General features: G+C 46.0%; 1 protein-coding gene across 2 annotated transcripts; it reads right to left on the bottom strand.

The window, feature by feature from the left end:
• Positions 1-267: 267 nt before the first annotated feature.
• On the bottom strand, positions 268-19,300 carry GPR139 (G protein-coupled receptor 139). Of its 2 annotated transcripts, none has more exons than XM_081888898.1 (2): positions 18,820-19,300; positions 268-2,768 (listed from the first exon to the last, which is right to left on the bottom strand). In XM_081888898.1, exons 1-2 carry the CDS (start codon positions 18,923-18,925, stop codon positions 1,834-1,836), a joined length of 1,041 nt encoding a protein of 346 aa, XP_081745024.1. In that variant the 5' UTR covers positions 18,926-19,300; the 3' UTR covers positions 268-1,833. The 2 variants fall into 2 exon arrangements, with proteins under 2 accessions (XP_081745024.1, XP_081745025.1); XM_081888899.1 differs by lacking the exon at positions 18,820-19,300 and adding an exon at positions 12,472-12,517.
• Positions 19,301-25,989: the final 6,689 nt, after the last annotated feature.

Raw genomic sequence — 25,989 nt, 5'->3', positions numbered from 1 at the left:
AATCAATGGCCTTTTAAACTGTGTGTGTGTGTTTGCTTGTTATTGTTTATGTTTGTTATTATGTGAATGCATTGTTTTATTTTTAGATTGAAAACCGCCCTGAGATCTTCAGATGAAGGGCGGTATTGAATAATAATTATAATAATAATAATTTATTATTTATACCCCACCCATCTGGCTGGGCTTCCCCAGCCACTCTGGGCGGCTTCCAACAAAACATTAAAAGACAATAATTCATCATATATTAAAAGCTTCCCTAAATTCATAATAATAATAATAATAATAATAATAATAATAATAATACACCTTTGCAAAAAGGCTGAAAACACATCCTTTCTTTATAGCTGCCGATTGGACTCTGCATATCATACAGCCCCCGGCAATGCTCTTCCACAACTCTTTGTCATGGGATTCATATTCCTGTTCCTGAAAGCAACGGACGGAAGAACTGGGCTAGCAATGAACAAGGTGATTGAGACATGTGAGGAAACAACGCAGTCCAGTGTGCGGAGGTCTGCTGAAATCCCACACCCACGACGGTGCTTAGCACACCAGGAGTTACATTCCCCGTACTATACGGCCAGAGTTAACTGACCAACGCAGTTATTCAGCAGCAAGCCGTGAAGTACAATATCCCCTCAACTGTTTCCCAAACGTCTCAGAAACTCTGGTGTCATTTGTCATATGCTTTCGAAGCTGGGCTTCTGAAGGACTTGCTTATTTAAAAATGTTCTAACCATACTGCCGAAAGAATGTGATTCTTTCTTGGTCATTGTTACGCTATGAGGTCTCATGGATGTTACCTCCGAACCCCTTTTAGCGGGAGGGAGAGGTAACTCTGAAAGATAAATGATTTAATTCTCGAGCGCATAAAAAAACAAAAAGCACCCCATTCTCCATACATTCATGGTGTTGTTGTTGTTTTTTCAAATGTGTACAAATAAGCATTAGGAGCCCACTCAAGAAAGTCTTGCTGTCTTCTCGGGCTTCTGTGAGATTTATTGTCTCCATATAGATCACAAAATAATTCAGCATCACCCAGGGATCAAAGCACCGAGTGAGCTTCAATATGGACTTTTCAAAAAAGGTTCTTTTAAAAAAAAGATGCTCAAATATGTTATTTTTGTTCTCTGCTCAAGAAATCCCTTGCCTGCTCTTGGCACAATGTGCTCAACCATTCCGTGACACACAGCACTCATAGTGAAAAGGATAAGTTACAGCTCTCATGTTGCCTTGTGGGCCACAGGATGGCTTCTTCCAGTTCTGTGTCATTCCTCCAGAGAACCTAAAAAGACATACTGAGCTACCATACAAATCAATACTTTGCAGATGGATCGCTTCTTGTCTTCAACATTGGAATAATCCATGTGGTAGAACTCCGTGACAATTTGTAAACAAAAAATAACCAAGCCAGGGCAGATAATGTAAATAACCCCATCAAATATATATTTATATATGTATATATATAGAGAGAAAAGGTTCAGTACAGGTGTATGCTTGGTTAGAACATAAGTTCATTCAGGTACACTTCACAGTGGCCTATTATCACCAACAATGTTCCATGGCATCAGTGCTCAGACATCTAATTGCCACTTCTGAAAGCCTCTTTTTTCAAGGCCCTGTAGGAGATGTAGCCTGCTTCGCTGCCTCTTTCTGTCTCCCCGATATCAAAGGCTCCTGTTAACAGTTCTAGCCAACTCTCCTGACTCTGGGAGAGAAATTAAATCCAACAGCCACTCTTAGCAGTGACCATTGCTCCTCCGGCAGTTGCAGCCCATTGATGTAACCACTTGAAAAGAACTTTCCTCCACTGGGAAACCTTTTGAGTGAGGATCATGGCGATATCTTTATAGGCTTTCCATTCTTATCGTATTGGTAAACCAGCATTTTGATACAGTGGGAGTTGGCTGGAGATATCCAGGGACTGCTAGTTATGGAAAAGTTATGGTTTGTGTAGAATTGGACAGGTTGCTTCTGGCACTTAAAGAAAGCCTTGAGCGTTGTGGCTGCCATTGTGCGGAAGCGCTTGCTGATGAAACAGTACAGGAAAAAATTGATGGCTGTGTTCAGGAGCGCCAGCATGTTGGCAACATCTGAGACAATGTGGACTGACCAGCTGTTGTGTATTGGCGAGACGTAAAGGTGATAGAGGATCATGATAATCCTGGGCGCCCAAAGGATGGCGAAAATGGAGGTGATGGTAAACAAGATGGCGGTGGTTTTCCCAGTGGAATAGCCTCTCAGGCGGAAATTGCACTTCTGGCGAAGCTTGCACACGATGATGGAATTTAAGATGAAGAAGATGGAGCAGGGCACCAAGTAGACCGTGAAGCAATGGATCCAGATGAGGATGTGATGGACCAGTGTGCTTGTGTAGTCTTCTTTCCAAATATTGGGCCACCAGTAGTAAGGGATGCTGGTCAGAAAGCAAATGATATAAACGCTGACAATGACTTTCCGAGTGCGGGCTGGGTAAGAAACCGTGTGATATTTGAGAGGGTGGCAGACAGCAATGTAGCGGTCAATGGTCAGCGGCACAGTAATCCAAATGGACGTGTGGATGGACGAAAATTCCAAGACCTCGATGATTTTGTCCAGGATCTCTGGCATTTGCTTTTTCAAGATGAAGTCTTCCAATAAAAAGTCAACAAAGACAATGAAGAAGAGGACCAGCAAGTCAGCGGCTGCCAGAGCCAAAAGGTAATTGTAGGAGGACTTCTGCCTGCGTGCCACCAGCTGGGACAAAATGATGACGGTCAAAATGTTAGCTGAAGGGAGGGAGAGAGATAGGAGAGTTTTGTTAGCTTTACAGGAGAAATGGAGGCTGGTCCAATGGAACTGATGGGGTTCTGCCCGCCCCCCCCAGTCTGCCCTCAGCCCCCACCTGCCTGCCCATGAGTCCTTTTCCAAGCAGAGGTTGGCATCCCTAATTTCAGGGATGGGGTCTGATGTAAAGAGATTTGGAATAAAACATGGACGGAGGAAACGGGTGTCCTCCAGATGTTACTGAACTACAATCTCCATCATCTTTGATCATGCTGGCAGGGGCTGATGGGAGTTGTAGTCCAACAACAATGGGAGGGCCACAGGTTTCCTAATCTCAGTGTTGGAAGATGAGGAGATGTGTTTCATGGATCCAGGACACGGTCCTTCAGAACACGCTCTTTAATTGAGCCCTGATTTACCGTAATTCCATCCTCCCTGCAAAACGTGCTGGCTCAGCCTGATGCAAAGCTCTACCCACCCACACTTGCCGAAGCCCATTTAATTAGTGCATGAACAAAAGCGCAGAGGTTTGGTTTACCAACAGCGCACGCTGCCAAGTATTGACATTTTTATATGTGTACAGCAATTAGTATTTCTGCGGAGCGAAATGCGCCACATTTAATGTTAAACTCCAGATCGTGCTGATTGGCCTTGAAAAGGCAATCAAGAATAATTAGGAGGATTCCTCTGAATAAGAAGCAACAGAAATGATGTCCTTATATGCACCTTCTAGTGAAAGCTTGAATGCATATTATTTGCCACTTATGGCCTGGCATTTACCGCTCTTCCTCTTAGATTTCTAAATGCCGCTTTAAGCTTCATTTCCCATAAATATAGTCCATAATATATTTTGGATAGTTGTTTCTCCATCAGTCTCTATGCATTTGGATGCCTCTTGAGATGTTCCCAAGATGGAGCTTGCTTTCTGCTGCTCCAGAGGGTAGGAGCTGAACCAATAGAGTCAATTTACAAGAAAGGAGATTCCAATTAAACCTTAGTAAGAACTTTCTGATGGCAAGAGCTGCTCAGCGGTGGAACAGACTCCCTCAGAAGGTGGCGGACTCTCCTTCATTGGAGGTTTTTGAACAGAGGTTGGGTGACCCTCTGTCCAGGATGCTTTAGCTGTGATTCCTGCACTGTAAGGGGTTGGACTGCATGACCCTTGGTGTCCCTTACAACTCTCCAATTCTATGATTCCATCGTTAAGCTTCTTGCTCACTGCGATTTTCTGTTCCTACTCAGCTTTGAAAATGGGTTTTTGGTGCTTAAATGGATTGCGAGATACAGTGGTACCTCGGGTTACAGACATTTCAGGTTACGTGTTTTTGGGTTGCGCACTGCACCGAACCCGGAAGTACCAGAACAGGTTATTTCCGGGTTTTGGCACTCGCGCATACGCAGAAGCACTAAATCGCGCTTTGCACATGCGCAGAAGTGCCAAATTGTGACCCGCACATGTGCAGATGTGGTGCTGCGGCTTGAGAACACTGCAAGTTGCAAATATGCCTCCCACACAGATCACGTTCGCAACCTGAGGTTCCACTGTAATTTGCCAATAAAAAGCTGCATGTCTTGGTAGTTGAGCACCATCACTTTGCTAAAGGAAATCCTTTCAATTGCTGCTCATAATCCGTCTCTCAGCACTCAAGCTAACACATTTTTGCTATTAGATCTGCTTGGTCTAATAGCTACCACCGGGCAGAAATGCAGCTGCCCGTTTCTTAACAGAGACGGGGAGATGAGATTCTATGCACCTTTGGGTGCAAACTGAACCAAATTTCTCCCCTATCCCAACTTCCAAGGGGGATCAGTCAGGCCTCATCCCTGGACTGATGTTTTGTAGACTGATTTTAAGTGGAATGAATTTATTTCTTGCATTAATAGTTCACCTTTTCTGCAAACCCAAGGTGGTAACCATGCTTCTCCCCCTCCTCATTTAACCCCCCACAACAACCCAGTGAGGTAGGTTAAGCTGAGAGGCAGTGACTGGATCAAGGTCACCAGTGAACATCATGGCCAAGTTGAGATTTGAACCCTGGTCTGCCACTCTAACCACTACACCACACTGCCTCCACACTGCTGAAACTGTGTGGGTTTTTTTTATGACTGTGCTTGGTGAATTGTGGTGGTTTTTGTGTGTGTGTTGCTTATTGTTAAGGTTGGTGTTAAGTTTTAAACTGTGCTTTTTTGTTTCATTAAAGTGTGTTACATTTGGCACTTGGTGAGAAAAGTCTTCTGAAAAGCTAGATAAACATCTATAAAACAAATAGATAAAACAAATAGATAAAACAAATAAGCCCAGAGACTTGTCATTAAGATAAGGGAGAGATAAGGCTCGCTAGAATCCAGGGCTTCTTGCACTAACTCTTCTGCATTAGGTCTGGAGATCCATTTTAGCTCAATCCAGGTCCACAGACACTATAAAAGAAAACATTTTTTAAAATAAAAAAAATACAGTCACAATATATTCATTTTTAGATGTGTCTTATTGGTGATTCTGATATAGCTGGTTTTGTAGTTTGCCACGGGTTTCTTTGCCTATTGAATAAGCCAGCAAAAAGCAAGCAAGTAAATCAGTATATAGAACCACAAAGTTCATATACCAACTCTGTGCTCTGCATACTACTGGATCTCCTGCCTCAGCCAAACCTGACCATGGACTGCTCTGACCTTGCCTCTTGCCTGACACTTGCTGCAAACTCCACTAACTTGGACCATGACCCTGACCTGCAGGAGACAATTTTGGGATAGGTGGGCAAGTAGTCTAACCTGGGGCAAAGATGCCTCTTACGTTCCATCAAAGAAAGTTGTGTGAACCCTAATTGTCTAACCTGGAACAAGGCAGCCTCTTATATTTCTGTCTCTGACATCACCTTGCCAACAAAGGTCCGTATAGTGAAAGCTATGGTTTTCCCAGTAGTGATGTATGGAAGTGAGAGCTGGACCATAAAGAAGGCTGATCGCCAAAGAATTGATGCTTTTGAATTATGGTGCTGGAGGAGACTCTTGAGGGTCCCATGGACTGCAAGAAGATCAAACCTATACATTCTGAAGGAAATCAGCCCTGAGTGCTCACTGGCCACCTCATGAGAAGAGCAGACTCCCTGGAAAAGACCCTGATGTTGGGAAAGATGGAGGGCACAAGGAGAAGGGGATGGCAGAGGATGAGATGGTTGGACAGTGTTCTCGAAGCTACCAGCATGAGTTTGACCAAACTGTGGGAGGCAGTGGAAGACAGGAGTGCCTGGCATGCTCTGGTCCATGGGGTCACGAAGAGTCGGACACGACTAAACGACTAAACAACAACATGAATTTAGTGAGATCCCTAGGCAAAGATGGCTGTTTATCCCGTTGTCCCAAGAAGTCTGTGATCTTTTGCGATCCCTTCTGAGGCATCAATCCTCACCAAGCAAAGTAAGCCCATGTTTTCAGAATGGGTGCCGCCTGCCAGAGGCAAATGTCAGTGTGACTCTCCTGAAATACCACGAATTTCAGGTATGAGCTATTGCCTGGTCTTGTTCTCCTCACTCTGCAATCGAGTGTGTGATGGATGCCCTCTAAGGATGAACACAGGCAGACTGCTGGCAGATAGCTGACAGTTTCCTCCACTCATCAGAGTGGAACAGAGAGCACTCCTTAGTTGCATTTTTGTTCTGCACCTTTCTCCCACCAATCATGTGTAGATAGTAAGTGGCAAGTCTGAGATGCACAAGAGCTGTCTGTTTCCTATTGTCTGAGTGAAGAAGAAGAGTGCCTGGAGACCGTCAGTATTTTGCAAGAGGAATTCAAGTGCATACTGGAAAGTTAGGTCTGTGTAATTAAAGTGGGTCAAATCAGTCTTGCCACCCTAGCACAACAAATCCCCTTTGAGAAGCAAGCCAATGGACCTTTTTGCAGATAGGGAAATGCATTGAGAAGTGTGGGGGTGAAAGACTGATTAGCAGGAAGCTATATATATGCCAGGGACTTGGGTGGCGCTGTGGGTTAAACCACAGAACCTAGGACTTGCCGATCAGAAGGTCGGTGGTTCAAATCCCCATGACAGGGTGAGCTCCCGTTGCTCTGTCCCAGCTCCTGCCAACCCAGCAGTTCAAAAGCACATGAAAGTGCAAGTAGATAAATAGATACCGCTCTGGCGGGAAGGTAAATGGTGTTTCTGTGCGCTGCTCTGGTTTGCCAGAAGCGGCTTAGTCATGCTGGCCACATGACCCGGAAGCTGTACACCGGCTCCCTCAGCCAATAAAGCGAGATGACCATCGCAACCCCAGAGTCGGTCATGACTGGACCTAATGGTCAGGGGTCCCTTTACCTTTATATATATGCCAGACAAACAAATCAGAATGTATTTTCAATAAAGGATATAGTTTACAGAGGCCATCACAGTTTAAGGAGGATGTTGACAAGCTGGAATGTCTGCAGATGAGGGCGAACGAGATGATCAAGGGTCTGGAAACCAAGCCTTATGAGGAATGGTTGAAGGAGCTGGGTATGTTTAGCCTGGAAAAGAGGAAAGCTGGGGGAAGATATGATAGCTATCTTCAAATATGTAAAAGGTTGTCACATGGAAGATAGAGCAAGTTTGTTTTCTGCTGCTCTGGAGGGCTGGACCTGAACCAATCACTCCAAAGGACAATAAAAAGGAGATTCCGACTAAATGTTAGGAAGAGCCTTCTGGTGGTAAGAGCTGTTCAACAGTGGTTAGATGCAGCAATGTGTCAGTTTTGGTTTCTCTCAGTTTCTCATTTTCCCAATGAATCCATGTATTTAGACAGACCATCAGGGCAGCTAACTATTTGAAGTTAATTGCTAGGGCTTCATGTAGAATTGCTTTCACAGAACAAAGCCCTAGTGTTATGCCCTCTGCCTTTCTTGATGGCTGCTATAAGAAATTACTCTGCGTTCTGCAAAACAGCAATAGAGGAGTATATCACCCGGGGTTCTTTTTCTAAAGCTCGCCATGAAGAAAAATCCCTCTTCGGATCTTGAAATATGGGTCCCCCCAACAAAATTTAAAATTCGGCTTTGTAATTCGGAATTTATGTGATGTGATTTAATTTGATTTGATTGGCCGGTTAATAAAAATTATTATTATTTTTTAAAAAGAAAAAAAATCTGTCTGAGTATAGCCACAATAAGAATTGTGTTACACCAAATGAGTTCATGTGGGGTTTTTGTTTGTTTGTTTGTTTGCTGTAAAACCATGTTACTCTGTCTGTTTCTCTGTTTATGTTGGCAGTCAGGAAATTAAGAGCCAGATTTGTGGTTCAATTCTGTACGGTTGTTATTGTTGTTATGCCTTATAGCTAAACAATTAAAATTACTACTACAACATTTTTCCAATATTAAATCCAGCTCTTCCACATCAATTTGCTTTTTTTTCTTCAAAAAAGCAAGCCCCCATGAAAATTCATCAGCATTTAAAGCAAATATTTCTCCTCATATACACAATTTTTGTATGTAATTTCGTCTAATTGATACATACTTTTGCAAAGCAATCTCCCCTAATATATTGCATTTTTAAAGTGAATATAAGCATATATATATGCATACTTAACCCAAGCACATGCAATTTTTGACAGCTCAGTGAGAGATTTGCATTGCAAAATCCCAAGAAGTGTGAATTCTGGAGGACTGGGGTGTTTCGAGTTTATATCTTGCCAGAGCAAGTTAGGAAGGTTCACCTTTAAAGGTGAACTGAACTGAATTTCTCCTCTGCCCTCACCTCCCTGAAAGCTTTGTGCAAGCAAATCAGGACGAGTGCTCAATAAGCAGGCCATCTAGAGCTGTGATACTCAAGGTGCTGGCCTGCAGACCAGTGCTGGTCCACAGGCCATTGGGTGCTAGTCTGCAGCGACTCCACCACAGCCCAGTTTGGGTGGGACAATTCAGGGACCAAATGTGGCACCAGTCCCTGGCACACCGGTAATATTCCCCCCCTCCCCAGATAGTTTGAGAAGCACTGATCTAGCAGAGTCCTGGCTTCGTTCTCTGTTGCAGCTTGAGCATCTTGTACAAAGGGGGGGGGGAATTGCCCAACTCTTTTGTTGTTAATTGATGTGCTTGCCATGCGGATATATAACAGTGCCTAAGGCAAGGGAAGGAAAAAGTTGGCTGCCAAACAACTGACTCATCCAACCTGTCCTCCATCCCTGATCCAAGTCCCGAGGTCATCTTTCCTTTCCCAAGTTGGACCACAATCCATCACTGTTTGCAGCACCTTTTAGAACATTGTGTGTGTGTGTTTTTGTGCAATCTATGTAGGTTCTATTAATCAGATAGACCTGTAACAGGGCAAAAATAAAAAATAAAAAAATCAGCTATGTTGCTAACCATTCCTTCTGTTTCCAATGGCCAGGCATGGAAGCTAAAGTCACAAAAACACAAGAGGCAGGGATGAACTGATAGGGGGAACCTCAGTTTTTGCAGACATGCAATTTTATTTCAAGGAGCGAAATGCTTAAAGAAGGAAAATTCTAAAACAACCCAGTGAAGACCATTGAAGTTCCCAGAGACAGCAAGCCCTGCGTCTCCATATGTGCTACTGTACTCAGATCCTACTTGTGAGCTTTCCATAGACACTATGAGAACACAATGCTGGACTCTATGGACCTTTGGCCTGATCCATTAGGCTCTTCTAATGATCTTATCTAGTCCAGGGATGGGAAACCTGTGGCCCTCCAGTAACCAACATGGCCAGTGGCCAGATTATGTAAACTGTAGACAAAGGATGTCTGGCAGGCCAAAGGATCGATATCAACTACCTGCTCAATGCAGGGATGTTGGAACAGCCCACCACCTCCTTAGGCAGTCCATACCACCGTTGAACAGTTCTTACAGTTAGGAACCTCCTACTAACGTTTAGCCAAAATCTTCTCCTTGCAGCCCCCACCTATTGGCTCTAATCCTGCACTCTGAGCAACACAGAGGTGCATGGAGAAGTCTGCTTTCAGATATTTGAAGGCACCTGGTGTGTCTCCCCTTAAGCCTTCTCTTCTCCAGGTTCAACAAACCCATCTCATTTGAACGATCCTCATGGGGATTACTTCCCTTGAGCACATTCTGCCCATCTATGTGCTGATACCATGCAGTGCGAGGAATCCAGGCATGCCTGTTGGACATAAGACTTCTTCAAGGTTGTTATTACTGTGCAAAATGGCTGTACTTCCAACATCATGTGCCGCGCTCATTTCAGCAGCTGCTGAAATCACTGCTCTGACCTTGGCTTAGCAAAACAATCAGCGGGCGCTTCCTTGCAGAAACTCAAAGCTCGAGACCACAGGCTACTTCCAAGTTGTGCCCAATGTGCTGCTGTTTCCCTGCTGCCTGAAATTAAACAGCATCTGCCGCCACAGCTCTTCCACCCCCTGGAAATTGTATTTTAAAACAGTGGCAGCTTAGCAGACACTCTTGCCAGACTCATGGTATTGACCAGGGCTAAGTGTCTTTAATGCATACTCCTTCCTGCCACCTGCTACTTTTTTATCCTCCCTCCGAGCCATTTTTATGGATCTTTTACCCTTGCAACAAAAATAGACACTATCTCACTTTAACCACATAAGCCGTCATTTGTCCCTCTTTCTGAGCCTCAGAGCATTATCATTTGGCACAATTTTCACAAGCCCTGCTTGATGTGAAGGAATAATAAATTGCTTTTCAATATCTGTCAGTCCTGCAACCCAAGGCTTCTGCTCTTCTCTGACAGGCAGAAATTCATCAGGCAAAGCTTTCCCCATCACTGTCCTCCATTCTGGCTGCCACACAGAGAAAGCAGACAGAGAGAAACATTAGCATCCTCTCTCTTTCATCTCCTATATACTGGCGGTGAACTCATTATCCAAGTGCCTATATACCGCCACATTGACACCATACATTTAAAGGATGATGGCACCACTTTATATATATAAATTTTTATTAAGTTTTTCTTTAACAAATAATTTTGACAACCATGTTTACCAATTTACAGTTTTTGAACTTCCACCAGTACCTCCTTCAATCATCCATTTTTCATATCTTTACACATTTTCTATGTAGTATTGCCAATTTGATAATAACCTTCCATCTCAGTTTCTTTCTTACAATATACCTTGGTTTATCACAAAGCCTCTTTAAAACCCACTAGCGTTGTCTGTTCATCACCTACAGTTTTCAGATATTCCGATGGCACCACTTTAAACAGTCATGGATTCCTCCAAGGAATTCTGGGAGCTGTAGTTTGTTTAAAACATGAGAAGAGCCCTGGTGGATCTGGCTAATGGCCCATTCAGTCCAGCATCCTGTTCTCACAGGAGCCAACCACAAGCAGGACCTGAGCACAAGAACTCTCTCCTTTCATGAGGTTTCTAGCAACTGGCATTCAGTCATTACTGCCTCTGATGAACATAGTCATCATGGCTAGTAGCCATTGTCCTCCATATATTTGTCTAATCTCTCTATACAGTGGTACCTCAGGTTACATACACTTCAGGTTACACATGCTTGAGGTTACATACGCTTCAGGTTACAGACTCCGCTAACCCAGAAATAGTGCTTCATGTTAAGAACTTTGCTTCAGGATGAGAAGAGAAATTGCGCTCTGGCGGCGTGGCAGCAGCAGGAGGCCCCATTAGCTAAAGTGGTGCTTCAGGTTAAGAACAGTTTCAGGTTAAGTACGGCCCTCCGGAACGAATTAAGTACTTAACCCAAGGTACCACTGTATTTGTCTTACTTGGAGATGCTAGGGATTGAGTTTGGGGCATTTGGCATGCATGGGAGATGTTCTACCGCTGAGCTACGGCCCCTTTCATACAGTGAGACAACCTCCAAATGCACATTGAAATCTACGTCCGAGATTTCCAGCTTCCCAATTTAGGGGGTGGGGGTGGAGAGAGGCTTTGGCTGTTGCTGTTTATGACTGGAAGCCAGAAACCTTTCGCTGATGCAGATCACCCAGCAATTTACTAGCCGGACCAGATCTACCATCTGCCCACCCCTGCCTTAGATAAATGTCCTGTTCCCCAGCACATCTGCACAAACCCTCCCTGCCAATAACTCAGCGGCTCAAGCCGTCCTTGTCTTATCGCAAGCCTGAAATGAAACCCTCACATTTCTTCCATGCTCAGCATACTGTACATGTACAGCCGTGGAGGCTAGCAATGGAAACCCTGTCCTCAGATGACATTCCTGAATCGAGGCTGTGGAAGTGCATGCGGCGAAGGCATTGTTGTGCGTGGGATCCTTGTGGTCTCTTTTGATCACTTCATTAGCAGTGCCCTCACTCCTAATTGAATGAATTCAGCCTTCAGAAATACAGGCCACCCATGTTGTCCAAGGAGAGGGAGCATGTGTGTTTGTGTGTACATGTGTATCACACACAGAGATACTTGCACACCCCTTCTGACTCTAGGCCATGAGAGCTTAAGCCCCAATAAAGCTGCTGTTCTTTAGGAAGAACTACCTAGCCGATATTTGCAGTGGTAAGAAACAAAGGGGGAATTCTTCAGCCATTTCCCCCAAGCCTTACTAGAGTGGGAGGCCTGTAGCTCAGTGCCAGGGCATCTGCCTTGTATTCTGAAGGTCCCAGATTTAATTCCTGGCATCTCCAGATAGGGCTGGGAACGCATTTTGCCTGAAACCCTGCTGTAGAGTTGCAGTGCAGACTGGTCCATTGGGGAAAACAGGGAACTGCTCCACAAACCCCAGCCAGCTCTTACTTGTCTGCCTTCTCACCTGCAACCATTCCAGCGGGTGGTTGTGGCTGTCAGCTTCCTCCTCCTTAGTCCTTAGTTTTGCTGCTGCAGAATTCAGCAGAGAGGAGGATGGGGATAACACTAGAATTTGCTGGCTCAATCTATCATTGGCTCTGGCTCCCCCTCCTGTTTGGGCTCCCTGCCTTTCGCCCTGCCAGCCCCAGTGGGCACCAGCCACCACTGCCATGTTAGATGGACACAATGGCCAGCCTCAATATAAGGCAGTTTCCTATGTTCCTTGTCACCCAGCTCTTTTCAGGAAGATACAGATGGTGTGTCTGATTGCTTTCTATTAACTTCCTGCGCTCTGCTTCTTAAGGTGGACTCGATCAATTCTGTCAACAGCTACCCTGGCTCCTGTGTGAGAGGAGACCCAAGAGGCAGACCTAACCCTCCCCTTTTGTAGGAGGTTCCCCTTCCCTGCCCCCAGCCTCAGATACTGAAGAAAAAAGATGCTGTATTATAGCCAGAGTGAATCTGCTGGGTGGACATATCCATTCTGCTTTCCTCTCCCCCTCTAGGAACATTTCATCTGAATTCTTGGCATACAATTCCAGATGGGAAAGGAGGGAGGTGGAGAGAGAGAGAGGGAGGCAGGGAAGGAGGGAGAGAGAGGGAGAGGGGGCATACTTAATATTTCAGTGTATATACGCAGAGTAACAACGGCATGATTAACTACTCAGCAATGCAGAATTTGCAATGCCGGCTTCCAAAATGAGCAATTGCAGCTTAAGAGCCAATAAAGTATTGTTTGCAACAGCAGCGCTTCCACATTGAGCGAAGGATTTGTAAGTCAGTAAGCAGAGCCGTCATCCTTGCATTTCAATGATATGCTGTTAGGCATGGGCGAGCATCTCCGATATATCTTTATCTATTAATCATTGACAAATAAAGATGATGCAAACGACACGGTGCTTCCAAAGCCTTGCTTGCCCAGCCAGATCAATATGCAGCAGATTTTCTTTCTATAATGAATGGTGTTTTAAAAACAGATCATTCAGCTACTCTGGAAGGTTTGGCTGCGCTTGACATAATGAAATCCTCTCCAGATCCACAAAACAGGCAGAGAACAAGAGGTCACCTTGATGATCTTGAAAACCCACCAGCAGTGCAGCTAGCTAATTGTAAACTCTGGATTTAATGGTCCTGTAAGTGTGTCTGTGAAGGGGGGGAGGCACTTTAGAGAGTGTATTTCATTTCTGAGAGGGAGTTGTTAATTAAGCCTCCTCAAAATCTTCAGGACTTGGTCTAGCTGCTAAGGTTGGCTGTCTAGTCCGCTTCAGTTGCAGCGGAAGCAGCTGTTAGAGTGTCTGTGCTCTGGTGTTTGTCTACTGGCTGATGTGGTCCATTGCTGGGAATCCCCCCCCCCCAAAAAAAACCCCTCAGTTAACAATGCCCCTCCTGTTGGTTCCTTTGCAAAGATCCCTCAAGGTCGCCTCCCTTCCATTGGGTATCTCTAGACCAGTTTAACCTTTAGGGACCAATTTCATAATCTCTTACCATATATTTGCATGGTGGTCATGCTCCCGTTGTGACCCACCTTGGATCAGGTCCTGACCCAACCTGACTAGTGGAACCTGCAACAAAATGTTGCAGCTTGGAGTCCTCCTGGCCATTGCTCGAGCCAGGCAGCCATGCTCCCTCCCACAATACTCCCTTTCCTGCCCATTTTTTTTTTACCTGCACCCCAAATAGTCAGCATTCTGTGGTCACCAGGGAAGGGTGTAGCTCAGTGGTGGAGCATCTGCTTGGCATGAAGAAGGTCTTAGGTTCAATCCCCAGCTCCTCCATGGAGGGGCTGGGAGCCTCTGCTGCTGAAACCCTGCCAGTCAGTGTAGCCTGTAGTTAGCTAGATGAAACTGTCTTCTGACTCAATATAAGGCGGCTGTATTCCTATAAAAACATGCCTGTCAGTTGGGAATGGGTGAATCTGTCTGTTCTGGTTTCTCTCAGTGCCTCATTTCCCCAATCTTAACATCATCATCATTTCACCACCCTTCACTCTAAGGTCCCAGGGTGGGTTACAACATCAGAACACAACATTAAAAATAGTTTAAAACAACTTAAAGGTAAAGGTAAAGGGACCCCTGACCATTAGGTCCAGTCATGGACAACTCTGGGGTTGCAGCACTCATCTCGCTTTATTGGCTGAGGGAGCCGGCGTACAGCTTCCAGGTTATGTGGCCAGCATGACTAAGCCGCTTCTGGCGAACCAGAGCAGCACACAGAAACACTGTTTACCTTCCTGCCGGAGTGGTACCTATTTATCTACTTGCACTTTGATGTGCTTTCGAACTGCTAGGTGGGCAGTAGCAGGGACCGAGCAACAGGAGCTCACCCCGTCACGGGGATTTGAACCTCCGACCTTCTGATCAGCAAGCTCTAGGCTCTGTGGTTTAGACATCACAGATATTAGCTGAGTTCTACATCATTCTCTGAATCCCCTCGGGGGTGGGAGAGAAAGTCCTTGTGGAAATTTATCAGCATTTCAGTATGGATTTTTGCCTAATACACGCATTTTTACATGTTATTTTCATGACTGTGTTGAAAGTTGGATACTTTATCTCAGTGGGTGCATGTTTAGTACACATTACTTGGCAGGAGAACCGCGCTGCAAAAATTAAGAGAAGAACGGGTTTCTAAGGATGGCTGCGTTTAGCTTCTTTCAATGTTTCAGAAAGTGTGAGTTTGGGAGGTTAGCCTTTAAATAAGCTCTTTCCTATACTACCTCCCCTGGGAGCTGCAGACCCTGAGGGAAGGCAGAAGAAAGGAACACAGGGCCAGGAAGTATACATCCCATCATCTCCCCCTTGGCACGAGAGGATTCTGTCAGTCTTTGTTTTATATCAAACAAATTTTTGCTCTCATCTTCAAGCTGCAAACCGCTTTGGGTGCTTTGGCTGGAAGGCAGTATGTCAATCCAATAACAAACAAACAAACAAACAAACAAACAAACAAACAAACTTCTCCCCCATTCCCCACTTGACAGACCCAACTCAAAAGGATCCAACTGTTGTCTGGTGTGTGTACTCTAAAGTAGGAACCTGCTACAATCTCACAAAGCTTTCGAAAGGTTGGGTCCCAAATATCTGAAAGGCCATTTCCATCCCTTCTGATCTTCTCAGGTGTTCAGAGGGGGTCTCTTTTGGTAGTTCTGCCACCCTCAGTATTGTAGGGAAGGGTGGTCTGGGAGAGGACATTTTTCTGTGGCAGCTCCTATACTGTGGAACTCCTTCCTTATGGAGATGTGTTGGGAAAGCATTGTGCAGCTTTCCCAACACACACCTCCTTATCTTAGCTTCTGACAGTCGACGAGTTTTGATTTGTGGGATCCCGCTTCTCTTGTCAAATTCATACCACCCTGTTCCATTTGGAAAACTTTTGCCTCCTCTATCATCATAATGGTTTTATCTGTTTTTATAACTGCGTATTGCTTCATTGTTGTAAGCTGCTCTGGGATTTTATGGCGAAGAGTGGTTAAGAAGTCTTAATAACAGTGGCGTAGCGTGGGTTGTCAGCACCCGAGGCAAGGCAAGTAATTTGCGCCCCCTAACCCGTGGATTTTAGTAGGGGCAGAGAGCTGCGAGTGCGAGGGCGCCCCCCCAGATGTTGCGCCCGGTGCGGCTGGCCCCCCCTGCACCCTGCATGCTACGCCACTGCTTAATAAAAAGCAACAGCAAAATCCAGAACAACCCACTTAGGCTGCAATCCTATATCTGCTTACCTGAGAGTAAGCCTCATTGAACTCAATTGGACTGCACATAGAATCATAGAATCACAGTTGGATCATCTGGTCCAACCTCCTGAAATGCAGGACTCTTTTGCCCAGTATGGGGCTCAAACCCACAAGATTATGAGACCCATGCTCAACCGACTGAGCTATCATGTATAGGACTGTGCTGTTAATGTTACTTAACTGAACTGGAGGACAGGGTTGGGAGGGAACGTATGATGTACATAGAAAAAGAAAAGGGCACCCCCCCATATGGGAAACTCTTTCACGGCAGTTATGCCAGTGATTTTAAGGAATCACTATTTTTTTCTTTCAGAAGGAAGACATTCTGCATTTTGCAACCCCCATGAAATGTCTGGAAGTTTATTGGTCAAGTTATAACTCTGAAGCTGGTTTATACAGGTTAACTGTCTGAATTTTAGCTTCTGCGGCTGTTGAATTGCACTTTTTACCAGCATTGTTTTTTGTTTTTGTTTTTTTGAAAGCAGACAACCAGATCTTATTAAAATGATCTGGTTATAAAATCCACAGGGGTGGCAAATGGATGATGTGTTTTTTCTGAAGCTCTAATCCTATTTTGTCCACAATCTGAGTGGAGAGGCAGCACAGAGTAGTGGCTAAAGGGCTGGACTTGCCTTGCAGATGCTTGCAAGTGGAATTCTATCCATATCTGACTGAAAAGTAAAGCCCATTGAGTTGAATAGGACTTACCTCCCAGGAAAGTGTGTAGATAGGATTGCACTGAGTGACCTTGGGCCGGCCACTCTTCACTTTTAACCTACCTCACAGGGTTGTTGTGAGAATGAAAAGGGGGAAGGTTATCAAGGAGCTTGCTGAGTGATGTGGCTGAAATGTTTTGCCAGTTCTCCATAGTGGCTCATTTTCACACTGAACACCTCTGTCCTAACAAGCCTAATTCTCTCTAGAGCATTAATCCACTTGGTTTACTTAAGAAATGAAAACCTCTAAGTGCAATTGGCCAGGGAGGAAGCTGGGTGTGGTTATTCAGTAGAGAGGAAGTTCTTCTGCCAAAACTTAAAAGCACCCTGTATATATATATATATATATATATGCTTTCGTAGATTTTCACGGGTACAGGAATGCAGGTTTTGGTGTCCTCGGGTGTCTTCCCGTGTAAAAGCCTAGACACCCCAACTTTTACACGGGAAGACACCCGAGGACACCAAAACCTGCATATATATATATATATATATATATATATATATATATATTCCTTCTTGCTGTTTATTATTTATTTTATTTATTAAATTTATATACTGCCCTTAATTTGAGGCTCACAGGGCAGTTTGCAGTAGAATAAGCCATTTCACTACAATTTCACACATACAAGACCTTAACCCTGGGATTCTAAGGCTTCAAAGCCCCTGCTCCGAGAAGACTTTGCTCTCTAAAGAATTAGCTTAATGGTTCACAAGTAATGAGGCTCACCTGCAAACGTTGTCTTGGAGGTCTGCATTTCTAAGTTTCACAGGTATTATGAGCAGTATTATCGTTCTCTCCCCCTTACCCCATATTTCCCTTGCATCTGCCAAGCATGTTTTTTTTTAAAAAAACCCAACAACTGTCAAGCCGCTTCTCTGGCAGACGGAGTTGATGCATTTGAACCGTGAGCCAGAAAAGTGTTCTCTCAAAGCAGTCGTTGCTGTGTCAGCACCACGGACAGCTCATTTGTTGGGAGGCAAAAACAGCATGCCAGGAAACCTGTAAGCATGCACAGGCTGTAATTGTGGGCGAGATCTGCCCCCATTGACTTATGCGAATCACTCTGTATAAAAGTGTGCTGCCAGCCGCCTTAGTCTTGTCGGGACATGGTTTGGAAAGCATTGGATAGGGACGGGGAGTTCTTAACAAAAGAAGGACTAGACAAATTCACGGAGGTAACGAGCCTATCAATGGCTATAAAGTCATGACGGTGGCTAAACAAAACCTCCAGCTTCAGGGGAAGTCTATCACTGAACACCAGTTGCTGGGAGATTAACAGCAAGAAAGGGCTGCTTCTTTGATGCCCTGCTTCCCAGAGGCATCTGGTTGGCCACTGTTCAAAGCGGGAGGCTAGACCAGATTGCCTTTTGATCGGAGGCAGGATACTTACCAGTAAGACTTGCTAAACCCCAACTTCGCAGAGTTAACACACCTCACCTGCCCCAGACTCTCTTTTTTCTCTCCCACTCCATCCTACCTTGTCTGTCTGTTGTTGGCTCCCCAGTGGGGATTTACTGAGGGGTCTCCCCAAGTCTCAGCCCCGGCACCTATACTTGAACCCCAGCAGAGTCCTTCTTCATGGAAACCAGCCACTGTGTCCTCTGCAAAGGGACTGTGACCCCTCCCCCGAAAAAACCATTTTTGCAGACCTCATGGCCCCCTGCCCCACACATCCTTAAAGAGTCACCATAGTTGTTGTGGGGTTGGGTAGGGGAAAGCCATTGGAACTTAAAGCCAGGCGCCAAGTTTTGGTGGGCTGCCATCGAATCGCTCTCTCTCTAGAGTGGTCCAGGGAGCGTCCTGGGGCTTGGACCAGCCTCCCCGCTCCCCGCCCCGATCTCTTTCCTTCTCCCCCATTAAGTGATGCCTTACCTGGTAGCCCCAGGCAAAGAAGCAAGCTGTAGTAGACGACAGGTATGTACCCTAAGCCACAGCCGTGCAGAGAGCCATTGTGCATGTGGATGTAATCTTGCTCCATTGGACGTGCACCTCCCGGGTCCCCTCGCAGCGCTCAGGAAGGATGGAGGGCAGAATCAGCCTCCCAGACCCAACGCTCTGCATCCCAGCATCAGCCGCGGGAGAGAGCCGGCAGCAGCACCTGTCGCGGGGAAGACGCTGGGCAGTCTCTCCGCCAGTCGCTGGAGGAGGGAGCAGCAGTAGCGACGGCAGCACATGGTCTTCCTAGCCGGTGTAAGGGGAGGGTGGAGGAGGAGAAGGAGGAGGGATCTTCTTTTTTTCCTGCAGCTGCCTGTCGCGCAAAGGGTTAAGGCGCTTATCATTACTTTCCCCAGGCAGCGCAATGCTGGCTGGCGCTGCCCACCTTCGAATTACAGACAGATAAACACACACACACACACACACACACACAGTCTTCCCGGTCTGTCCTCGGGGTCCTAAGGACCACCCATTCCAGGCAGTCTCTTTGGATGGGTGGAAGCGTTGGTGCTTCTCACCCCCGCCATGGAATCGTGGAATTGGACTTCACACCCCAAAAGGCCACCTAGTTCAACTGCCCTGCAATGCAGGGAACCACAACTGACAGATGACCATCCAACTTCTGCTTAAAAAGCTCCAATGAAGGAGACGTCCCCGCCTTCCACTACTAAGAGCAACTGCCCCCTGATCTACCTACCTTCCTTCCTTCGTTCCTTCCTTGGTAGCCCCCTCAGCTACTGTTTCTAGAAGGAAGGAAGCAGAAGTCAGATCTAGCAAATCAAAAAGGGTCTTCAATTTGCATGTTTTGTTGTTGTTAAAGGAGTGAGGCAGCAGGGAGGTGGCTGTAGGGCAAGGTGCCAATCGAACACTACTGGCAATGCACCCACAGCAGGCTGGCGTCTGGGCCGCCCCTCCCCTCCTTCTCATCTTCCTTGTAAGTGGCCAGAAGGCACCCACCAGGAAGCTAATGCTGTGGCTCTCCATCCCCAGCTGAGGCACTTCTGTCCCAGAGAGTAGCTGCCAGTCAGTGTAGACAGTATTGAGTATTGAGCTAGACAAGTGTAAGGTGGCTTCTCATGTTCCACACTGTCTCCTTTGTGGTCTTTGTTATCGTTTTACAAAGGAATCGGCTCTAGGCTTATACCAAACCAGAATATTTGTTCACCTAACCCAGTTGCCTCTTCACTGACTGGCAGCAGCTGCCCAAGATCTAAGGCACATAATGGGGACACAAGGAACTGAATCTGCAACCTGGCATTCTACCCTGAACTAGTGCTATCAAATACGTTGGGGGGAGAGGAGTCCATGTATGGCAATAAACTGAACACGTGATCAAAGCAGAGAGGTCATTTTTCAAAAGGGAAAGGAAAACTTTTAACTCACTGTGCTCCCTGTGAGTTATGGGCATCTTCCCTAACTCTTGGGAGGAAATTTCTCGTTCCATCTCAGCCGAGTGGAGTTGCTCATATTTCAGCAGTGAAATATGCTGGAGCCAAAGAGCGGGGAGAATTAAGGACCTGTTCCCCTTTTCATTTTTTTGGGGGGGGGGGAGGCTGACCCACTGGGATGTTGCCAGATTAATCGCCTCATCCTCAGCCCACTTTGAATCATAACCTTGAAAGGTGGTAAATCCTTAAACAGGCCTTTTGCTCGTGTACTTTTAGAATCATCAGTGTTGTGGACAGCAGTGGCTCATTAAACAAGTTTTTTGTTTGGTTTTTTGGGGGTGGAATTTCTCCCTTTGGTGATGATTATTATGATGATACAACAACAACAACAACAACATACTGCCCATCTGACCGGGTTGCCTCAACCACTCTGGATGCCTCCCAACAAAATATTGAAAACACAGTAAAACATTAACCATTAAAAACTTCCTTGAACAGCAGCAGCGGGAGGACCTGCCTGCTACATTGCTGACTTTCACATAGGAACCTTCCTTTTAAAAATAGGTACTGTATCTCCTTGAAACCCCCAAGTTTGGCCTTAAGGTTCTGGAACAGACCTGATGCTGGAAGTGGTCAGGGGGTGTGGTAAAGGAAGGTTGTATGTCCTTAGATCTGACTTTCCCATGGGCTTGCGGTAGAGTTGCGCAACGTCTATGCTTGGGTGATCCATCACTGTCAATCTCAAGGGTGGGGAATCCCAGGCATGGAGGCCAAATGTGACTCTGCAGATCTCTCTCTCTCACCCATCCTTGGATCAGTGGCATGTGGTCAGTGGGCCAGGGGGGCTAGGCTAGTCCTCTAAATGTTCACAGTAAATTAGAGTATTAAAGTATGAAATCCTGGTGCTCCTTCCCAAAGCCCAGGAAGCTTCTACCCAGCTTAGGGAGGGAAGCACGATGCTCTGACAGTGTCCAAGAGCCCCCCTTCCCAAAGCCCGCCCAGCTTTGGGAAGGAGGCAGGAGGGCTTCAGCATCCTGTCAGAGGCCTGGCCCCTCCTTCGCAAAGCCCAGGAAGCTTCTGCTTAGCTTAGGGAGGCGCGATGCCCCCGTTTGACACGCACACAATGTCACCCTCCCAATCACCCTCGCAAGCTGGAGCCTCTGGACCCAACTGTTCCCCTATGAAATATTTCACCACAAGGCCTTCTTCAGGCCATACCCTTCCCAGTCCTTCTGCACACTGTTCCTGGGTGGAATGCGTCCTTGAAATGTTATAACGCTTCTTCCTTGCCTGGATAGATAACAACAACAAAAACAAATTATTATTATTATTTGTACCCCGCCCATCTGGCTGAGTCTCCCCAGCCACTCTGGGTGGCTTCCAACAAAGATTAAAAATACATTAAAATGTCACACATTTAAAACTTCCCTGAACAGGGCTGCCTTCAGATGTCTTCTGAATGTCAGGTAGTTGTTTCTCTCTTTGACATCTGATGGGAGGGTGCCACTACCGAGAAGGCCCTCTGCCTGGTTCCCTGTAGCTTTGCTTCTTGCAGTGAGGGAACCGCCAGAAGGCCCTTGGCGCTGGACCTCAGTGCCCGGGAAGAATGATGGGGGTGGAGACGCTCCTTCAGGTAAACTGGGTTGAGGCCGTTTAGGGCTTTAAAGGTCAACACCAACACTTTGAATTGTGCTCGGAAATGTACTGGGAGCCAATGTAGGTCTTTCAAGACTGGTGTTATGTGTGTGTAGGAACTTCCAATTTATACTGCGCAGAGGTAAGAGTTTCCTCCATGGCTCTGCCCACTTTTGCCCCTGTCTCCACCCATCCCTGCCATCCCTCCTGTCCCCAAGAATGTTTTCCACAAGGTAATGTCAGAGGTGGATTTATTGGGTTGTGCTGGGTGTGGAGGGCAGGGGATGCCATAAATATGACTTAGAATGGAGTGTGAGAGGCAAGCGGTGCTGAATTCTGGCATTGCACAGGGGGCAGCTGAAATTTGAGGCCTCAACGCCCACCACTGGCAATGTGGCCCCTGGACTGAGAAAAAGCTTTCCCCCTTCCCTTTGGTCTAGCATTCCCTTGGTTTCGGCTAAAAGTGGTTTGCAACAAGTCTCGAGTAGACTCTTGCACGCTCCCTGTGAATCACTAAATCCAGAGGGCAACCTGGTCGGAAGGCTGTCTCGTTTTTGTCACACTGGTGTGAGCCATTTAAACATCACTGCTCTCAAAAGATTGTGAGGTGAAGTCAAAGAACCCACAGAGAGCGGCATGTCTCATTTAGCCACTGAAAAGAGAAGAGGTGGTTCCTGTCCGGATAATAGATCAGAAGGATACAACAAAGCATGACTCACTGTTCTAATACAAACGAGCTTTATCAACAAAAGAATTGCACATTAATTTCTCGGGCCTGGAGAGCCTCTCACCAGAGGCTACAGCAGCCTAAGAAAGAACCTGCACATTCAGAAAGACCAGGTGGTATATCCTTCCTTTGCAGTGGTGCAAAGATATGGGCAGTGGTACCCATTGGGGGGAGAAGATGGAGGAGGGGGAGAAGATAGAGAGGCCAACTGGAGGCAGAGCCAATGACAGACAGAGCCAGAGCCAATGGCAGCCACTGTTCACTGATTCCAGTTTTGTCCCCATCCTGAGGTTGGTGGGTTGGTGCCCCAGTTGCCCTAACGGCCCAGCCTCCCTTGCTTCCTGGGTCTATACCAATATGCAGGTGTCAAAAATATAGCCAGTTTTGAAAGCTGTGGGAGCAAATTCTGGCATCACTCCCGGCCCAAGCAGCTGATGCAAGGATTTTGAACTAGGCATTTGTAGCTTTGAATTGTCTTCTTGCTTTTTTAAAAATCCTGATCTTAAATATTATTAGGTGTCTTGGGGATCCTGAATAGAAAAGCAGCATATAAGAGCGGCAGATCAAGCAGCTTTTAAAGGCACAAGCACAATGCAGGTTGTTTTTGCCCAATCAGTTGGCAACCTGAATCTCAGCACGAAACTCAAATTACCCCTTCTTGGTCTCTTCCCGCAACAGGTAACTACGTCTCTAACAGTGGCTCAGTAGTGGATTTTCCTTTGCATGCAAAGGTTCCAGTTCTCAGTATGTCTAAATGAGGATGGGAAAGATCTGCCAGCCAGTGCAGGTCACAGGGTAGCCAATATGCTGCCCTTGAAATGATGTTGCAATACAGCTCCCATCAGTCTTAGCAAGCCTGGCCAACAACGGTCAGGGATGATGGGAGATGATTTCTGGAGGGCACAATGTGTCTAGTCCCTGGCATCTTTGGAATGGAAGAGACTCCTGTCTTGGAATCCCGGGAATTCCAGTCAGTGTAGACAATACTGAGTTCGATGAACCAATAATCTGACTCAGCATAAGACACCTTCCTGTGGTCCTAACACCCTGAGTGAATGATTGTTAAAACACAAAAAAATAACGCTACTTGGATAGCTGCTGCCAGCCAGAGCAGGCAGTACTGAACTGGGTGGACCAATGGTCTGACTCAGTCTAAGGCAGCTTCCTACATTCTCGACTTCTGAACAGAGAAAACCCCTTCTCCACAATCTCCCTCCTTTCTCCACTGTAATTTCCCTCCTTGGGCTGTCACTGTAATTCCTCCTGGTTGGCACAAACCCTCTGCAGAAGGGAACAGGAAGGCTCTGTTTGTGGAGGTTTTGTCTGTGCCCATTGACTTTAATAACATTAATTCAATTTACAGCTGCTGGAAAGCCTGCTCCAAACTTTCAACTTTGTGACATGTATTAAAACATGGAAGGACTGCATGTTGGTTCCAGATTTTTATTTTATTTTATTTTATAATAAAAAACCCCAGCATATTAGTTAGAATTCATTCCATTTATTCAGTTTATATCCCATGCTCCCTCCCAAAGGAAACATTTTTTTTCTGAGAGTGGTTTTTAAGCACTCCCCCCCCTTTTGGGCCTGTTTTCTTTCTTAAAATGAAACAATACAATTATCTACTTATTTATTTAATTTATGAATTGCTTCCTAGGAAGCACCTCGAAGCAATTTCACAATACCATAAAAACACACATAAACACCCCCCCCCTGCAATACTCGTATGATAGGGTTTGGAAGGTTGTGCTTGTAGACAAGCTAACACACGGGTCAGCAAACTTTTTCAGCAGGGGGCTGGTCCACTGTCCCTCAGACCTTGGGGGGGCAGACTATATTGGGGGGGGGGAATAAACGAATTCCTATGCCCCACAAATAATCCAGAGATGCATTTTAAATAAAAGGACACATTCTACTCATGTAAAAACACCAGGCAGGCCCCACAAATAACCTAGAGATGCATTTTAAATAAAAGGGCACATTCTACTCATGTAAAAACACCAGGCAGGCCCAGTGGCGTAGCGTGGGGGGTGCAGGGGGGGCCGGCCGCACCGGGCGCAACATCTGGGGGGGCGTGCTCGCACTCGCAGCTCTCTGCCCCCTGCTAAAATCCACGGGTTAGGGGGCGCAAATTACTTTCCTTGCCCCGGGTGCTGACAACCCACGCTACGCCACTGGGCAGGCCCCACAAATAACCCAGAGATGCATTTTAAATAAAAGGGCACATTCTACTCATGTAAAAACACGCTGATTCCCGGACCGTCCGTGGGCCGGATTTAGAAGGTGATTGGACCGGATCTGGCCCCTGGGCCTTAGTTTGCCTACTCATGAGCTAACACAACATTGCAGAGCAGTCAGAGGTGAAATTACTAGACATAAATTCTATGATTACTGCTCTTTCATTAATTATTCTTATTTATTAAATTTGTATACCGCCAGAAGAACATAGACCATCTTCTGTTCAGTTTATTTTTTGGGAGAGGAATTTTTATCCTGAACTTTATCTCGATAGCCCCGGATTATCTTTATTTAGATATCATGCCACTGACTCTCTCCAAAGTTTAGAGATGATTTGTGTTCATATCACAAGTCTGCTGTTGCAATCGATCCTGTGTGACTGGCATTTATACACATATTTTTCCCAAAGTGTGTGATGAGGACGAATGGTTCACTTATGCATTTTATTTTTTGATACGATCTTTGGAATGTTTTATATCAGTTTGTTTGCTTTAAGGTTTCATATGGGGGGGGGGAACCCTCTCCCTTCTTTGCCGATTCATACACAAGGTGATGTTGCTGGTGGTGGGGGCGGTAATGATGTAATCTGCTCACAGCAAGGCTATGTGCTCCCGCAGCGTGAAGCTTTCCCTACTGGAGGTGGAGGCAGTTCACAGCAGCCTTAAGAGAACTCATCCTTTAATTATATTTTTGGTATCACTTCTACAGGGTGTCCTGTCAATAAAGGATCAAACTGAATTAAGGGAAAGGATGCAAGAGTCAACTGCAGACCGAGCGAAGATGTGCCCAGGATTTCAGACGCCAGAAGCAAGCATAAACAGTGACCTTTCGTCTGTGATTTCCATCAACTCTATGGGCGGGCAATTGGGTACATTTGTGCTATGATGAGGTGGGAATGGCAATGATGAGCATAAAGCCAACAAATGAGCTGCCAGGAAAGGCTGGGGAAATGGTTTCAACCTGAGGGCCATAGAGGTTCCTCACTGTGGCATGATGGGAAGTTTTGCTTCTGCACATGACTCTGGCAAACCGCTCTAAGCTGAAGCATTCCTTCTTCACCCACCCTAGAATGTTTAGTTCACATTGAGTTCATGAAACATCGTACCCTGACCTGTTCTT

The sequence above is a fragment of the Podarcis melisellensis genome, assembly GCF_964234715.1.
Source record: "Podarcis melisellensis genome assembly, chromosome: 14".
Classification (NCBI taxonomy): Eukaryota; Metazoa; Chordata; class Lepidosauria; order Squamata; family Lacertidae; genus Podarcis; species Podarcis melisellensis.
Note: the sequence above shows the minus strand (reverse complement) of the source record. Positions and strands in the feature narration are given on the sequence as shown.